This window comes from Strigops habroptila, chromosome 8, assembly GCF_004027225.2.
Source record: "Strigops habroptila isolate Jane chromosome 8, bStrHab1.2.pri, whole genome shotgun sequence".
In the NCBI taxonomy this organism is placed as follows: Eukaryota; Metazoa; Chordata; class Aves; order Psittaciformes; family Psittacidae; genus Strigops; species Strigops habroptila.
Genome location: NC_044284.2, coordinates 19,390,135 through 19,404,850, shown reverse-complemented (window position 1 = coordinate 19,404,850; position 14,716 = coordinate 19,390,135). Strand labels below are relative to the sequence as shown.

The window sequence follows — 14,716 nt, the reverse complement described above, 5'->3', positions numbered from 1 at the left end:
TAGAAGAAATTAGGTAAAAAAATAGTTGTGCCCAAATATTAATGCAAATGACTACTGAAACTGAAGTGCCATGCGGTTTCACAGCACCACCAAGCACACTGTTGCATGCCAGAAGAGTTCTAAACTGTTTTTCCAGTGTAGTTTTCAGTGACTTAAAAAAAACCAAGGATAAAAATTACATATTTGTATAACAGCCGATTCTAAGTTGCTTTTTAATATGCCTACTCACTGTAGCTATTCAGGTATTCAAAACAATTTTAAACATATAATACAAACATCATTTTAAAGTGGAAGTTCTAGTTGAAATAATTGCCAAAATTATTGGAACTCAAAAATATTCCGTGAGCTGAGAAAAGCCATTAGTGAGAACAAAACAAAGATGGATGTGAAGCTCAAATTCTGAATTAATGGAAAATTATCTTACATAAACTCCAGAATCATTTGTTCCGGAAAAAAAAAAAAAAGAAGTAGATAAATCACTTCTAATCACAATAATGATTATTTACTTCTAACTGACTGCAACTGTTTTATCATGCAAGCAATAGCTGATATGACAGAATGAATTCACATAATTTATTGGAACTTTCAGGATGTTTTTAGAAAAGTTCCTCTCAAGAGAAAGCTCACATATTTGTCTGAAAAAGAAAAATCTGAAAAATCAACAAGTAAAAGATGACATGAAAAAGACAGCAGAGTTGAACATCAATATAGATAGACTAAATAAAAACATGAAAGAGGTTTCCCTTCCCTTCTAACACCAGAGAAAACAAGGGTTAGCAAAATTCCTTAACTAATCCAGTGATGTGAATGTTGTCATTCCAGGATCAAATATAAACAGGAAAGTATGTATGCACATACACACACGCTCATGCTATTTGCTGCTGTTAAAACTTGACTTGTTCATAAACTACAAATTTAGTAAAGGGCAGAAATATTGACAGAGGCAATGCAGTTTAGGAGTCATCTCCATCTAATCCACCCTTGGCTCATCAGTCTGTACAGCTTCAAATTTGTAACTTTTTTTTTTTTTTTTTTTTTTTTTTTTTTTTTAAGGTTTAACTGTCCACTGGAACTGCCTGACCTAGCACATTGCCAGGTTCCATCCAGGGGGACAAGGGACAGGCCTGTTTTATCCATTTAAAATAAAATACATAATTTAAAAAAAAAAAAAAAAAAAAAACAAACCCAAAAAAACCCACAAACCCTCCCCCCCAAAAAAAACCCCAACAAAACCAAAAAACCACCACACACAAAAAAGAAACCACCACCCACAACCAACCAACAAAAAAATAAAACAAACAAAAAAAAAAACCAAAAAACCAAACCCCACACTACAAAAAAATACTGGCTACCCAAAACTCTTAAAGCCTGTTAAAGTGAATGGGTCATAAATATGTATACAGATTTACAGATTGACTCTTACAGAAAATACATTTTCTTCAACAGCTGTTCCATATATGTGCCACTTGCCCCAAATCAAGAGAAATTACCTACGCTGAAGGTTATGTTGAAAATGTTGAAGGTTCAGAAATATCAACTATAGTTACTGTCAGAGCTACTGTAATCTGCTGCCCAAGTAATGGTCAAATGGACATGGTACATAGTCTGCAGTCCCACGTTTCCAAGCTTGGAATACTCAGAAGATGCTGCAGAGGGTAACATCACACAGGTTGCAATACTCAATGCTAGATCTTGCAGTACATATAAATTAAAATCCAATTAGGTAATTCCTAAACTGACAAAAAAAAAAAAGCTTGACTTTTTGTCCTCCGCACAAATGGCTTAGCAGATCAGAGGCTAAAAGAACTCTTTTTACTTCACTAAATAAAATAAAATTCCAAAATATGTGTTCTAGTCGATATTGTAGTACGGCCGACATGAGTCTCTTGTAAGGAACAGAATGGGGACCTCACGTGGCCCACCACCAATGTCGCCCTGCCTGCTAGTGGCACCGCTCTTCAGTAACTTGGTCCCTTTTGCCATAAAGCATGGAAAGCCATCATCACCTGGATAATTGTAACACTAAATGTAACTTGTTGGTTTGAGGAAAGGGACATGTAAATTGCTATCTGGCAAAGTGAGAAGCTAGAGATTAATCTGGTGAAAAAGATCTTAGAGTGAAATTTCTATACTACCCAATTACACAGCAGAGTACCTGCTTTCAATTAAAAAACAGGATAGCTTTACTGGCATAACCAGATACATGGACATAAATGTACACCTATCCAGTTTCTGCATTCTAATATAGTACATATACTTTACATATGTAAATTGGACTATGTGCCTTACCTGAAAAGCCTACAGCACAATTCATTTCATATGAAGGATCATCCAGAATTTTCGTGAGCATGAATTCCAATGTCATATAAACAACTCCAATCAGCACTGAAAATACTACAATTATGTATGCAAACCATGTGCTCTTGAGCTTTTTTTCCAGCATCATTCCCTTCCAAAGCATGGAAATCATGTTGTAATATAAATGCCAATCATCTGCATGGTGGACAGGAGAAAGTAGTAAACGCTGCCAGTTCTTTCTGTGGAAGCCTTCATTTACACTGATACACACTTCAGGCAGTGGTCTCACAGGATTCAGAAAGAAAAAAATATTCAGTGCAAGTACCCCAAGGGTAACAGAAGGAATGTTCTGGAGTCCAACTTGAGAAATTTGATAAAGCAGCAAAAGCAGTCCAGCATTGACTCTTCCATGTCTTCGTTGCATTATTACTTCTTATTGAAAGAAATGTGAAGATTATTCTGATTTCTAGCCTTTTGTTTGAATCCAAAGCCATACAAGTTTCAGAAATCCTGAAACAAAAAAGGATATCTGCTTTATTATACATATCCAGAGGTGTTTTCAAGCTCATCACTGCCCTTTTTTTTTTTTTTTAATTAAACACAGTGCATTCTTCAAGCTAATCAGCTGAGATATTTTTTTTTTAAATCAGAACAAAAACTCAAATAAAAAACCCACACAGTCTCCTTTTAAATTGGCATGAGACACAAATAAAAGGTATTTATAGAGAGAATCCAGACAAGCATTGTGAGTTAAAAAGCCTGCAACCTCTCCTTCATGTTCCTGGACAAGCTTTGCATCATCTATAAAACTCCTGGGTGTTCCAGACATTTTCTCATTAATATCCTGATTCAACCAGAATTTTTAAAATTTCGGTAAAGAAACCAGATAAAAGTTCTTCTCTGGGTCTTGGTTTTCAGGCTTTCTATCTTTGCTATGTATAGAAACCATTTCATGACCATTTCACCGACTTTTACAAATACTCCATATGAGCCAAGAATGAAAATTCAAAGTTACAATTTCAACAAGTAATGGAGATACAACTCTGTACTCCTAAATGTAAGCTTTGAAAGTTCTTATTCCTCTCCTGGCGACTGTAATTCAAAGTTTAGTTTAAATGTATGCAAGGGAGAAAAAAAACAACTGAGAAGGAAATCAAATACAAGAACAGCACATAAAATGTCCAGACAGTTACAGCAAAATATTAATCTCTGCCTTATTTATGCCAGATAAAATAGAGGATTGAAAAGGGCTATAAAAGTTCTACATATAGCTAGAAATAGGGTTACTATGACAGAACCTGAGAAAGACCATTGAGCTAAACTGTGCAAGCCTATAAAGACAGGAGGGAGAAGCCTGCATTGGAGAATACAGAACAAGGTGTTACAGAGTTTCTAGAGTGCGGAATCCTCTGCAGAAGACAGAAGAGACACTGAATTTCAAGTCGCTTTTGAGGGCTAACCTCAACTTGGCCAGTACTATTTTTAGTTCTCAAAACTCTCCAAGGTGGCACAATAGCATGTCCACTCTTCTCCACCACTAGGATGCCTGTTCTCTGCTGAACTATTGAAGGTATACAACACATTATTTCACACACAAGTATCACCCTTGCAGAACCAGCAAAATACACTTACTCTTCAAAATTTTTCCATCAGGTTTCAACTGAAATTTCTTGAACTATCAAGATAGACAAGTCATGGTTTAACCCCCAGCTAGCAGCTAAGTACGATGCAGTCACTCCCTCACTCCCTCCACCAAAGTGGAATAGCGAGGAGAATTGGAAAAAAGTAAAACCCATGAATTGAGACAAGAACAGCTTAATAAGTACAATATAGTATTATTATTAGCTTATTAGCAGCATTAATAATGAAATGGGAAATAACAAGATGTATAAAACTAAATGGGAAGGGAAAAAAAAAAAAAAAAAAAAAAAAAAAGAAAAACAACCCCCCACAAAACCCAACAGCAGTGATCCACAATACAATTGCTCACCACCCGCTGACCGATACCCAGCCCGACCTGAGCAGTGATCAGTCCCTTCTGCGTAACTCCCCGCAGTTTATATACTGGGCATGACGTGCTGTGGTATGGAATACCCCTTTGGCTAGTTTGAGTCAGGTGTCCTGTCTCTGCTTCCTCCTGGCTTCTTGTGTCCCTCCTCACTTGCAGAGCATGAGAGACTGAAAAGTCCTTTATCAGGGTAAGCATTACTTACTCTCAGACTAAAGCCAAAACATAATACTGTACCAGCTACCAGGAATTAAAATAACTCTATCCCAGCTGAAATCAGGACAGTATTATTACAAGCCATTTACATCACGCCAGGCCCCACACTTCCCACCATCACCTTTCCTGTTTTTTGATACATATATTTACATACACTTATCATTCCCTTAGTCTATGGGCCATCCTATAAAAGTCCAATGAGTTCGTTAATCCACGACTTGCTACATTAAAAGGAAATTCAACGTTTTTTTTTCCCAGGGTCTAATCTCAGACCTGTGCCACATAACACCTAAGTCTTGCCCAAAACAGAGTGGAAACAGCAGAAACACATTTTATACCAGGCCTCTTGAACATCTAACTAGACAGGTGCCTTTAAAACACAGTTTCTAAACCTCACAATTTAACTACAGAGACAAAAGCTGTAGTCCCTACAAAGTTCAAATGAGCTAAGACCTCTCGAAGTATAAACTGATTGTTGCAGATGACAATTATAATGATTATAATGATGATAATTCCCTGCCCATGGCACGGGGGTTGGAACTAGATGATCTTAAGGTCCTTTCCAACCCTAACTATTCTATGATTCTATGATTAGCATTGTCAGCCTTTGACTTTTTGATATCAATGTTACAAAAAAAAAAAAAGTACTTAGATAATAAAAAATTTAATCAACGTCTTCCTCTTTTTCCATACTACATGCTCTGATACCAGGTATACCCACATCCCCAAATTGTTCTTATGCATCTGCCCAAACCTCTCACTTTTCTCATACCACTTACACAGCTACATTTTTTCCCACCACAAAACTGTTGACATAAAAATAACTGTTAGAATTTAAAAGTCTACACTATTTAAAGTTATGTGGAAACATCAAACTCTCACCATACCACGTTCAAATTGCCAAATACTACAGTCTTACTTCTTAAAAGTTTCCATCCCTGCTTTTGATACTTGTTTTCAATTTAACAACATTTTACGTACATGCACCTAGGGAAAGAAACCCTTCTACAGAACATATCCATAAAACAATCATGTAACATGACTAGGAATGGCTTATACCATGCTTACAGTAATGGTATGTATTATAAATCATTCCTGTTATTGAGAGCAATCAAAAATGTCAGCCAAGACACATTATGTGTTTGATTATAAAGGAAAGATATAAGAAAGAAAACAGTAGTTAATTGAGAACCTTCTGGAATGCAATTCAAAATATATAGGGCTTTCAACTGTTAGAACATTCTTCCTCAGCCTCTACTCTGTTTATTAGAAGTCCAATGAGGCTTGAAACAATGAAGCACTTTTTTCTTCTTTTTCCTTGAAAACATGCCACCCACTTGAAGCTGTACAAATTTCCAGAACAGACTTGAAATGGCCATTTGTCTCGCATCTAGGCTGCCACGTGTCTGCATTCTTGTCACCTACTCAAGATAAATGTCTGAACTAAACATCCTCAGAATTTGTTTGGTTTTGTACTAACCAAGTGCAAAGAATTTAAACTTTTATTTTTACTGTGACAAGCCCCCTTGCTCACTTGGCAACCATAAAATATTATGATTTCATATTACTGAAAATTCATGTAATAAGTATTTCAGTAAATACCACTTAAAATGAACTGTTACACTGTCTTTTCCTATAGCTGTAATAAGTTAGAGGAAGAGAATCTCCTTGTACCCTTGACTCCCCCTCAAAATGGACAGAGCTACCCTGAAATTTTATGTTTCTGTGAAGCAAGATCTAGAACACTGCCCTCCTCCCAAAACAAAAATAATAATCACACTGTGACTTAAGCTCAGGTTTTTTTCCCTGAGTTTTTTACGACTAGATGGAGATATCTAACATCTCATTTCCACCAAGGGCATGAACACAGCCATGATGTATAGATGTTGCCGTTATCTGCATGGCACATCCTGATCTTGACATCGGTCACCAACCTTCCCTCTAGAAAGGCTTGCTTCTCCTTGCTTTACAAAAATTATTTGTAATGGAGGCCCTTTAGTACTGTATAACTCTCCACTGACAAAAATAAAAAAAAAAATAAATAAATAAATTCCAGGGTTACTCTTTCAGTTTGGATCAGGAATATGGTAACATGATTTTGAAGTGCATTTCTCCATTGCCCCCCCAGACTTCACTGTGGCTCACACTGGAGTGGCCTTAGTGTGCATGAACTAGCCCCTTCCCAGACAAAACTGACCAGGAGATGTACTCCAGGAAGGAATGCAATGCACTCCAGAAAAAAAATGGGCATTCAGCCTACATGTCCAGATTAGAGCTAGACCAACATAATAAAAACATTTGAAACATCTCTGCATCAGATCCCAAGTACAAACTGTTTCACACCACAGATAAACCTTAACAGGCCCACATTGCTCATCTATGAAGATTCAGTCTCAGGATAGGAAGACTTATTCGAGTCAAGACTGAAACAGAAACAGTGTATTTAGGGCAAAAGAAGAGTGCTACAAAGAAAGCAGAAGCAAACTGTAACCCTTTGGAAGGGGAGGGAGGGGAAGGAAGGCATTAAAAAAAAAAAAAAGGCAAGGAAAAAAATTGCAACATAATGAATCATCCTGTTTATATTAATATGCATTCAAGGAGCAGGTCAACCAAAAGCTGTCAGTTACAATAAGCTTTGAAACATACAGACAATTACACAGTTCATAACAAAAGACAAGGTTCTGACATAATTATGAAAGTAACTACTTTATAAAGAATGACTTTGGGATTAATCAAATGGGCCTTTAAAGGGCATAATGCGCTTTCATTCGCAAAGGAATGTTGAACTTTAAAGTGAAAAAACCCCACGTTTCAGAATTTGGTGTGAAGTCATACATGTGTAATACAAATGTTTAAAAAAATTCAAGTCAGTAACTACCCTGCTGAAACAAACAAAAAGTTAAATATCAACATAAAATGACTGGAAAAAAGGCTATGTCAAAGTTGTTTGGTTTGGGGTTTTTTTTTTTGATTAAGCCACATTTTACTTTAAGTGTCCTTCAAAGTTCTCTGTGAGAATAAGGAAGTTCTGTTTCTTATGTATGCTTCAGCATGAAAACCGAAAAGAGGCCTAAAAAACTATAAAACATTAAGTACTACTAAAAAGAAGCCCTTAAAATAAGCTTTTAAGCTAACAACTTCAACTTAAAACTGAAAATTGTGTTCTGAAGGGTGTGGCAATTACTATTTTTAATAAAATATGTACATGTAAATTTATGCCAATAATACTTTTGGACACCTTATCCCAAAATAAACAGGACAGCTTTCACAGGAAAGAACAGAAGGGACTAGGTCAAATCTCATACTCTGCCACACATCTTTATGATCACCTGAAACACTAAGCATTTAGGCTTTTAACTGCCTTATTAGTTTGACTACTGCTATTTAAACAAAAAATACTTAAAGGCTGCAACCTGTCCTTCCTTTAGTTTAAATACAGTTATTCAAATTATTTCATTGCAATACTTAACTTGCCATATCACTGGAAGCCCTGTCAATCTCATGTTTTCCTTCACAAAAGAGAAATCAATTTACTTTATATGTTTATCATATATTTAAATTTAATTAGGATCAATTTACAAATCTAAACATTCGAATGAGTATCCACTGGACTTTAAGGCTTATCATTGTAAAGAGCAGTTATATTCTCTGCCATCATTTGAGACTACTAACACGATCACTAAAATGTCCTTAATACAACTATACTTTATCTACCTGCTTTCATTTCCTACATGGCATCCACTTCTAATTCAGTCTTTAAATTCTTCAGCTGACTACAGTAACACTGAAGTCATAGCAAGCAACACCTCCTTATGCCATGCAAGGACACAGCATGTAGAACCAACAAGCTTCCTTAGGCCACCACTCAGAGAGATATAAACTTGAAACCTTTAATTCCAGCAGTCAGTCTGATTGACCTAATACTTCTTTAGTTCCAAGGAGCTACTCTACCACCACGTACAGCTAGAATCACCTCCACATTTTCTCTGTCAGAACTTTCCCTGAAGCCAACAAAGTTGACTAAGGATGGACTAGAAGACTTACTGTAGAAATTACATTACACTATTCAGGCACCAGCTTGATCCCCAGGCTGATACAACACATTGCAGGCAACTTACAGCAGCCAGAAACTGAACAAAACCAATGATCCCTAGTTGCAATAAGAAAAATAAATGGTAGAATTTAAAGAAAAGGCAAAAAAAGTGCTGTATTAGCAATAGCAGAAATATTATCTGATGTAACAAAGTCTCCAAAACCTCTTCAGTTTGTGAAAATTCAGAACAATTACAGTCCAGAAAATTACTGAAAATATATTCATTATGTGCCTAATCTACCACCAAACTCACTCTTTCCTGATCTTTCAGTGTCTCCATTATCTTCAGTAGGCAATCACTCTGAAGTGGTTTATTCATGTGCCTCAAAACCAAGGCCTAATCTATGGCAAAAAGGATTTACTTGTAATGCATATAGTAGCAATAAGTATTTCAATTTCCTCCTCTGGAAACAAAGATCACACCAGCCTCCTCAGAGTGCAAAATAAATCAGCTCGTGAAATACAACAACTTAATAAAAAACCTTTTCATTATTATAGCTTATGGTAGCCAAGAAGCCGATTATAAATATACTGTCAAAAGAAGTAGGTTTTGCTTATATAAATTTTATATAAAAAATTCTGCTGCAAATGCCAAATCATTTAAGTCAGTTTGGTGTAAAACAGACAGCAGATAGAACAAGGGAGAATGGCTTTAAAGAGGGTAGATTCGGACTAGATATAAGGAAGAAGTTCTTTAATGAGGGTGGTGAGGCACTGGCACAGGTTGCCCAGAGAAGCTGTGGCTGCCCCATCCCTGGCAGTGTTCAAGGCTGGGTTGGACAGGGCCTTGAGCAACCTGGTTCAGTGTGAGGCGTCCCTGCCCATGGCAAGGGGTTGGAACTGGATAATCTTAAAGGTCCCTTCCAACCCAAACCATTCTATGAGTATGATTTTTATAATTTACACTTATCAAAGTCTATATTTTAGCAGCTCTCCTTAAAGATTACTATGTTTGATAAATATTCTTACTATCCCCATCTCATAACAGACTAATTAGTAACTACCTCTCAAAACACTAGGATGCATCTACACATAATTCAAACTAGAGAATTAAAATAATCATAATTATTTATAATTATATCACAGTTTAAAGTAACAGATACATCAGAACAACAGTGGACTTGAGATAGGCCTCAGTTAGAATTTTAACTTCACATTTAACTACTTTAATTAGGGTCAGTGGTGGGGAGATTCTTTTTTTTTTAAGCTTGATTGCAGTACTTACACTTGTACAACCCTAAAACTGGGTATTTATACCAGAAAAGCAACTTCAATTATCTCAAGAATTTTGTAATATAATTAAAACAACCAATGCTTCCCCTACTCCACTTCAGAAGCGTTAAGCATAAGGGCTCTTACAAGTTTAGCATTCCTTAGATTGTGTTGCTTCGAGTGAAAATTTGGCTGCGGTTTGTAGGAGAAAGGAAGGACAGGAAGCTCACTTTCTAATTAAATGCATTTTAAATAATATTGGTTAAATACACAAGCAATTCAGAAATACATACTCTCAAGTGTAAGTATTAGTTTTGTCAAGACCTCAAATCTCTTTGAAATTAACAAAATGCAACTCCAGGGAGATCACTGCACTATCTCAAAAAATTGAACCAACTCCACTATCATTTAAATACAATTTACAAACACCTGCATTACTTAAACTCAATATTTACACAAACATAAAAAAGCTTACCAAATATAGTTTAGGTACATCTGACACTGCTTTTCCTTTGATACAATTATTTACACTTTTGGGTTTGGCCTTTAAACCATTTTATCATATTAAGAAAGCAAGCAAGCCGTATCATTGTGGAATACTTTTTTTTCCCAATTAATTACTTATACAAACTGTAAAAAACACTGCTGTAGGAAACAGTAAATAAAAGTTAAAGCCACCCAACTGTAACGAGCAGCAGTGAATATTTAGGCGTCGCTGCATTTAAAATTAATTTGCTGCAGCTAACTGATAAGACAGTCGTACCTCGGGTTGGAACCTGGGCACCAGCACTGTCACATCTCTGCCAGTTTTAACTCTCCTCTTTCAGGCACTGCTTCCTTCTACTGTCTCAAAAGCATTCGCAAGAGCAGAGTCCTACAGAAAAGGGAAGGGTGGGGATAGCAGGGGACAATGCTAAGAACTGTTAAAGAGTGAAACATCAGGTATTTTGCGATTTCTGAAACTCACTTTGCTGTCCCAAACACCCATAAACTTCACTCCGCCACTCTTACTTTCAGCGGCGGGGGACGAGCTAAGCTCGGGGGAGACAAACTTACTAGAAGCCAGCTCCGGAGAGCCAAGGGCTTCAGGGGAAGCCCGCCCCAGCCCGGGCGCCTCTGAAGTCCTTTTGTCTGAGAGCGCCGGGCACCCTCAGGCACAGGCGGGCGGCAGCTCGCCGGACACGACACCCAGGACCGGGCTGCGCCCCTCTCACCCGCCTCACGGCCTCCGCCGGGGAGGAGCGGAGCCCGCGGGCCGGGGCCCTCGCAACACCACGACAGCCGCCACCGAAGCCGTCCCGGGCGCCGCCGGGGCGGTCTGAGGGAGCAGGGCGGCACCGCGGCGGGGCACCGCGGGGCTGCCTGACCACGGCCGCCAACCGCAGCGCCGCGCGCTCCCCCTCCCCGCCCGGCACTCACGTTCTCCGGCGCCGGCGCAGCACAGCAGCAGCAGCAGCAACAGCAACGTGGGCCCTCGCGCCGCGCCGCGTGACCGCGCCAACCACTCAGCGGCGAGGGAGGCGGCTCCCAAGGCTTGCCCGGGGCGCGCGTGCGCAGGGAGGCGGCCAGGCTGGTGTCTGTCACGACGGGCGGTGGTGCCCGCGGGAAGGCTCAGCGGGTGCCGGTGCTGAGGCAGGGCGGCCGAGCTTCGTGTGGCGGGATGACACAAAGCCCGCTGCTAGTCGTGCAGCGCTCTGCCCCAGCGCTGAGGTACTCGCTCGGGAGGGGGAGCAGCGCCTCCTGTTAGCTTTATGTGCACTGCGGGCAAGGGGGGCGGTGTTGCGGCTGACAAAAATTGGTGAAGATGGAGGGTAGTGAGCATTCTAGCTTCAGTGAATACGTTCTGGTAAAATACCGGCTCCAGGTGGTAAAAGATGCCCACCTGCTCACTTGGAAGACTTTGAATTGTGTTTATTCTAATAACATCTGTGAAAATATCGGTTACTGGTGCTACTTCCCATTAACATGCATAATTGGGTTCCCTTTGAAAATGTTTTACTGCACATGCAAAACAGTAACTAGTTCCGTAAGTTAAATCGTTCAACTGCTTAATTTTTTTTTTTTTTTTCCAAGCATTAAAGGTAATTAGATGAACACATTAGTTTCCCTTGTGTGGAATGCTAGTCACTGGTGTTAAGTATTCCCCAGATTTGATACAGGTATCTAGAGTGTGTACTTTGTTACTAATACTCAGCAGGGAACACAGAGAAAATTATACAGGCTTAAAATAATAGGTTATCATAGAAATGCTGGTGAGCTGATGATGCAAATATGTGACTAAAAATGAATCATACAAAATCCATAGCTGAAGCTACATGTAAAAGGCCCTATTTTGCCATCATTTATGTGACACTTAGGTTTCATAGAACACTTTGGCAATTCATACAAGTATGTCATAGAATTTATTAGAAAATTGTATTCTGCCCTTCCAAAAACAGCACACAGCTCAGCAGACTGGCAGGCATGAAAGGGGCTGAATTCCTAGAAACAGGGTGGAGATCAAGTTAAAGGAGCAGACTTTGCCAAAACAAGCAACTTCAGCATAGTCTTCTCTTCCAAGAACTAGCAGAAGCCAAAAGAGGAGGGCAGGTTCAGTATGTGCCACCATTAAGACACACTATCTTAAGCTGCTTAGTTTTGGCACATTCAGATCTGTTACCTCACTTAATGCTAATCCTAATAATTCACAGAAATCACAAGATGTGGGAGTTACAAATGTGTAGACTTATAGATTATCATACACCAGGTTTTCTACAATTGGCACCATTTTCTGTAGTAGCGTACTCCATTTTCATGCAGTCATAATTCCAGTCCATAATTCCTAAAGATGCCATATTTATTGCCTGAGTACAGGTCCAGATCTTATTACTGGATGTACAAGTCCCAAGATTGTGGTTCTCTTCTGGGACCTAGAAGATCTGGATTTTATTCCTAGTTCACAGCCTGAGTAATCTTGTGTTAATATTCCATATTTTCAGGTACTTGGTAACGGCAGGGATAATAGAAGTCACAGGAAGAGTGGGCGGCTAAGTGAATGAGCGTTCAGGTAAGACAATGTCCCTTTGCATTCAGGCAACTATTAACAGCATGGGTTCTGCTTCCTAAGTATGGCTGGCGTGATTAGGAAGAGAGTTCAATACTTGGAAAGAAAATAAGGAAGAAATAAACAAAAACATCATTTTCATAACCCATGTACACTTAGCACAGGAGTGACGCATACAGTTAGCACTGCTTACGCCTTACTGCTAACTATATAATCCATGTAAATATTTATGATACAGCTATTATCAGTGTAAACATACAGCTTAGTCATATGTTGACCCATAATGAAAAAGTGACATTGAGATCTTTCCTTCGCTTAACAGCACAAGGTTTAAACAGGTTTTAGGAGCAGTTGAGCAGGTCTCAGAACACTCATTTTTCTGAGATTTATACTGAGGCTTTTTGACATGAAATAATTGGGAAGGAGCAGCCTGCTATGGAATGCATGGATGCAAATTGAATCCATATCTGAAGGATGTTGTTTTAATTAATGCTGGGAATCTGATACCAGCATATTTGAAACACTGTTTATGTTAATCTTGAAGGAACTAGTTATGACTAGCTTACAAATGTAAGAATGTCAAAGCGTGGTTATAGTAAAGGAACTGAACCAAGAGAAGCAGTAACCCAGAATTTGATGCATACATAGAATATTATGAGTCTGTCATAAAATTAACAAAATAGAGATGATTAAAGGAGCGGTTTAAACATGTTATTAATTTATACACAGCTATTGTACCACTGCTACCCTTCTGGTTCTGAAAACAACACAATGCTTTGGAAACTGTGGAGGCAAGCCCTTCTGAGAGATACATACAGAAACAAGATCTGATAGCAAGTATTTTGTATGAAGTCAGGGCTTACTCTTTTGGAGTCTTTGATCTGACATTAACTTTGTATTTGTTATGTAGCCCACCCATACTAATTTTTCCTTAGCTGGTGTTCCACTTTCTCCAGTTCAGCACCACCAACACTGTAACTTCATAATACAACATGGAAAAATTGAGTGAAAAATGTAGATGTTTTCTCTCTAGCTTGTAGAGATAAAAAGGAATATATCCTGGAGGTTCTTGATCTGTTTGTATAGTCTGCCAAAAGGAATAGAAGAAATGTCTAGTGGTAAATAATAGAGTGCATTGGTCTGAACTTGGGCTGGAAGAAACAGACTAAGATCAAAAAGGTTTCATAACACAGTCAAAGGGACGTTTGATCATCTAGTCACCTCCTGCTTATTCAGATACTTCCACATTGTGTTGAGAGACTTCAGTTAAACCAAAACATTTTCATCCTCAAAAGCCTAAGCTGTTGTATGTGACCAGAAGCGAGGAGAGTAGACCAAAAGGCGGGGTGAAGGAAATGAATGTGTGAAGTATGCCAAGAAGATGGTACCAGGCAATCCCTCTACACAGCTAAAGAGCTTTCTAAAAAAAGGTATCGAAAGCAAAGAAAGTATAATTTGAGATCACAGGTGAAAACAAACTATAATGTAAAAAGTTATTGTTTATGGAATAACAAGAGGGTAACCTGCTATCACCTAAAATTGATTTTAAAACATGTATACGCAAACACTTATCTTAATTTTGCTTGACCACAAGAATGTTAAATAATCATTACTAAAACAGTTTGAAAGTTGTTAACCATAATAATACTATAGGCAGAAAACATTCTGTGGAATACAGTTCTTTTTTCAGTGGCAGTATAATTTATATCTCATCATTCACAGTTTATATAAAACATGAAGTTAAAGTATATTCTGCTGCTGGCACGGAATTTTTGTTAATACTGTAGCTGTGAAAATTTTGTGATTATTTCCCATTTCCATAAAGCACTCATGCAATGTTTTCCTT

At 38.3% G+C, this 14,716-nt stretch overlaps 1 protein-coding gene and 1 long non-coding RNA gene across 5 annotated transcripts in view; one reads left to right on the top strand and one right to left on the bottom strand.

Moving 5' to 3' along the window:
• The window catches only part of RHBDD1 (rhomboid domain containing 1), a 58,228-nt gene extending 46,903 nt beyond the window's left edge, over window positions 1–11,325 (bottom strand). For 2 of the 4 annotated variants that reach the window (XR_003992681.1, XM_030495144.1), the window contains exons 1-2: window positions 10,884–11,019; window positions 2,290–2,808 (exon numbers count right to left, since the gene is read on the bottom strand). Coding sequence is in view for 3 of the 4 variants with exons in the window: in XM_030495144.1 (XP_030351004.1) it covers window positions 2,290–2,722 (433 nt within the window). In the remaining variant the exon portion in view is untranslated. Of the gene's footprint in view, window positions 1–2,289; window positions 2,809–10,883; window positions 11,021–11,246 lie in introns of those variants that run through there. The other 2 variants (XM_030495142.1, XM_030495141.1) reach the window with 2 other exon arrangements.
• On the top strand, window positions 11,260–14,367 carry LOC115611759. The gene is made up of 2 exons (XR_003992685.1): window positions 11,260–11,537; window positions 12,806–14,367. It is a non-coding gene; the product is annotated as an uncharacterized LOC115611759 (long non-coding RNA).
• The last annotated feature ends 349 nt before the right edge of the window (window positions 14,368–14,716 follow it).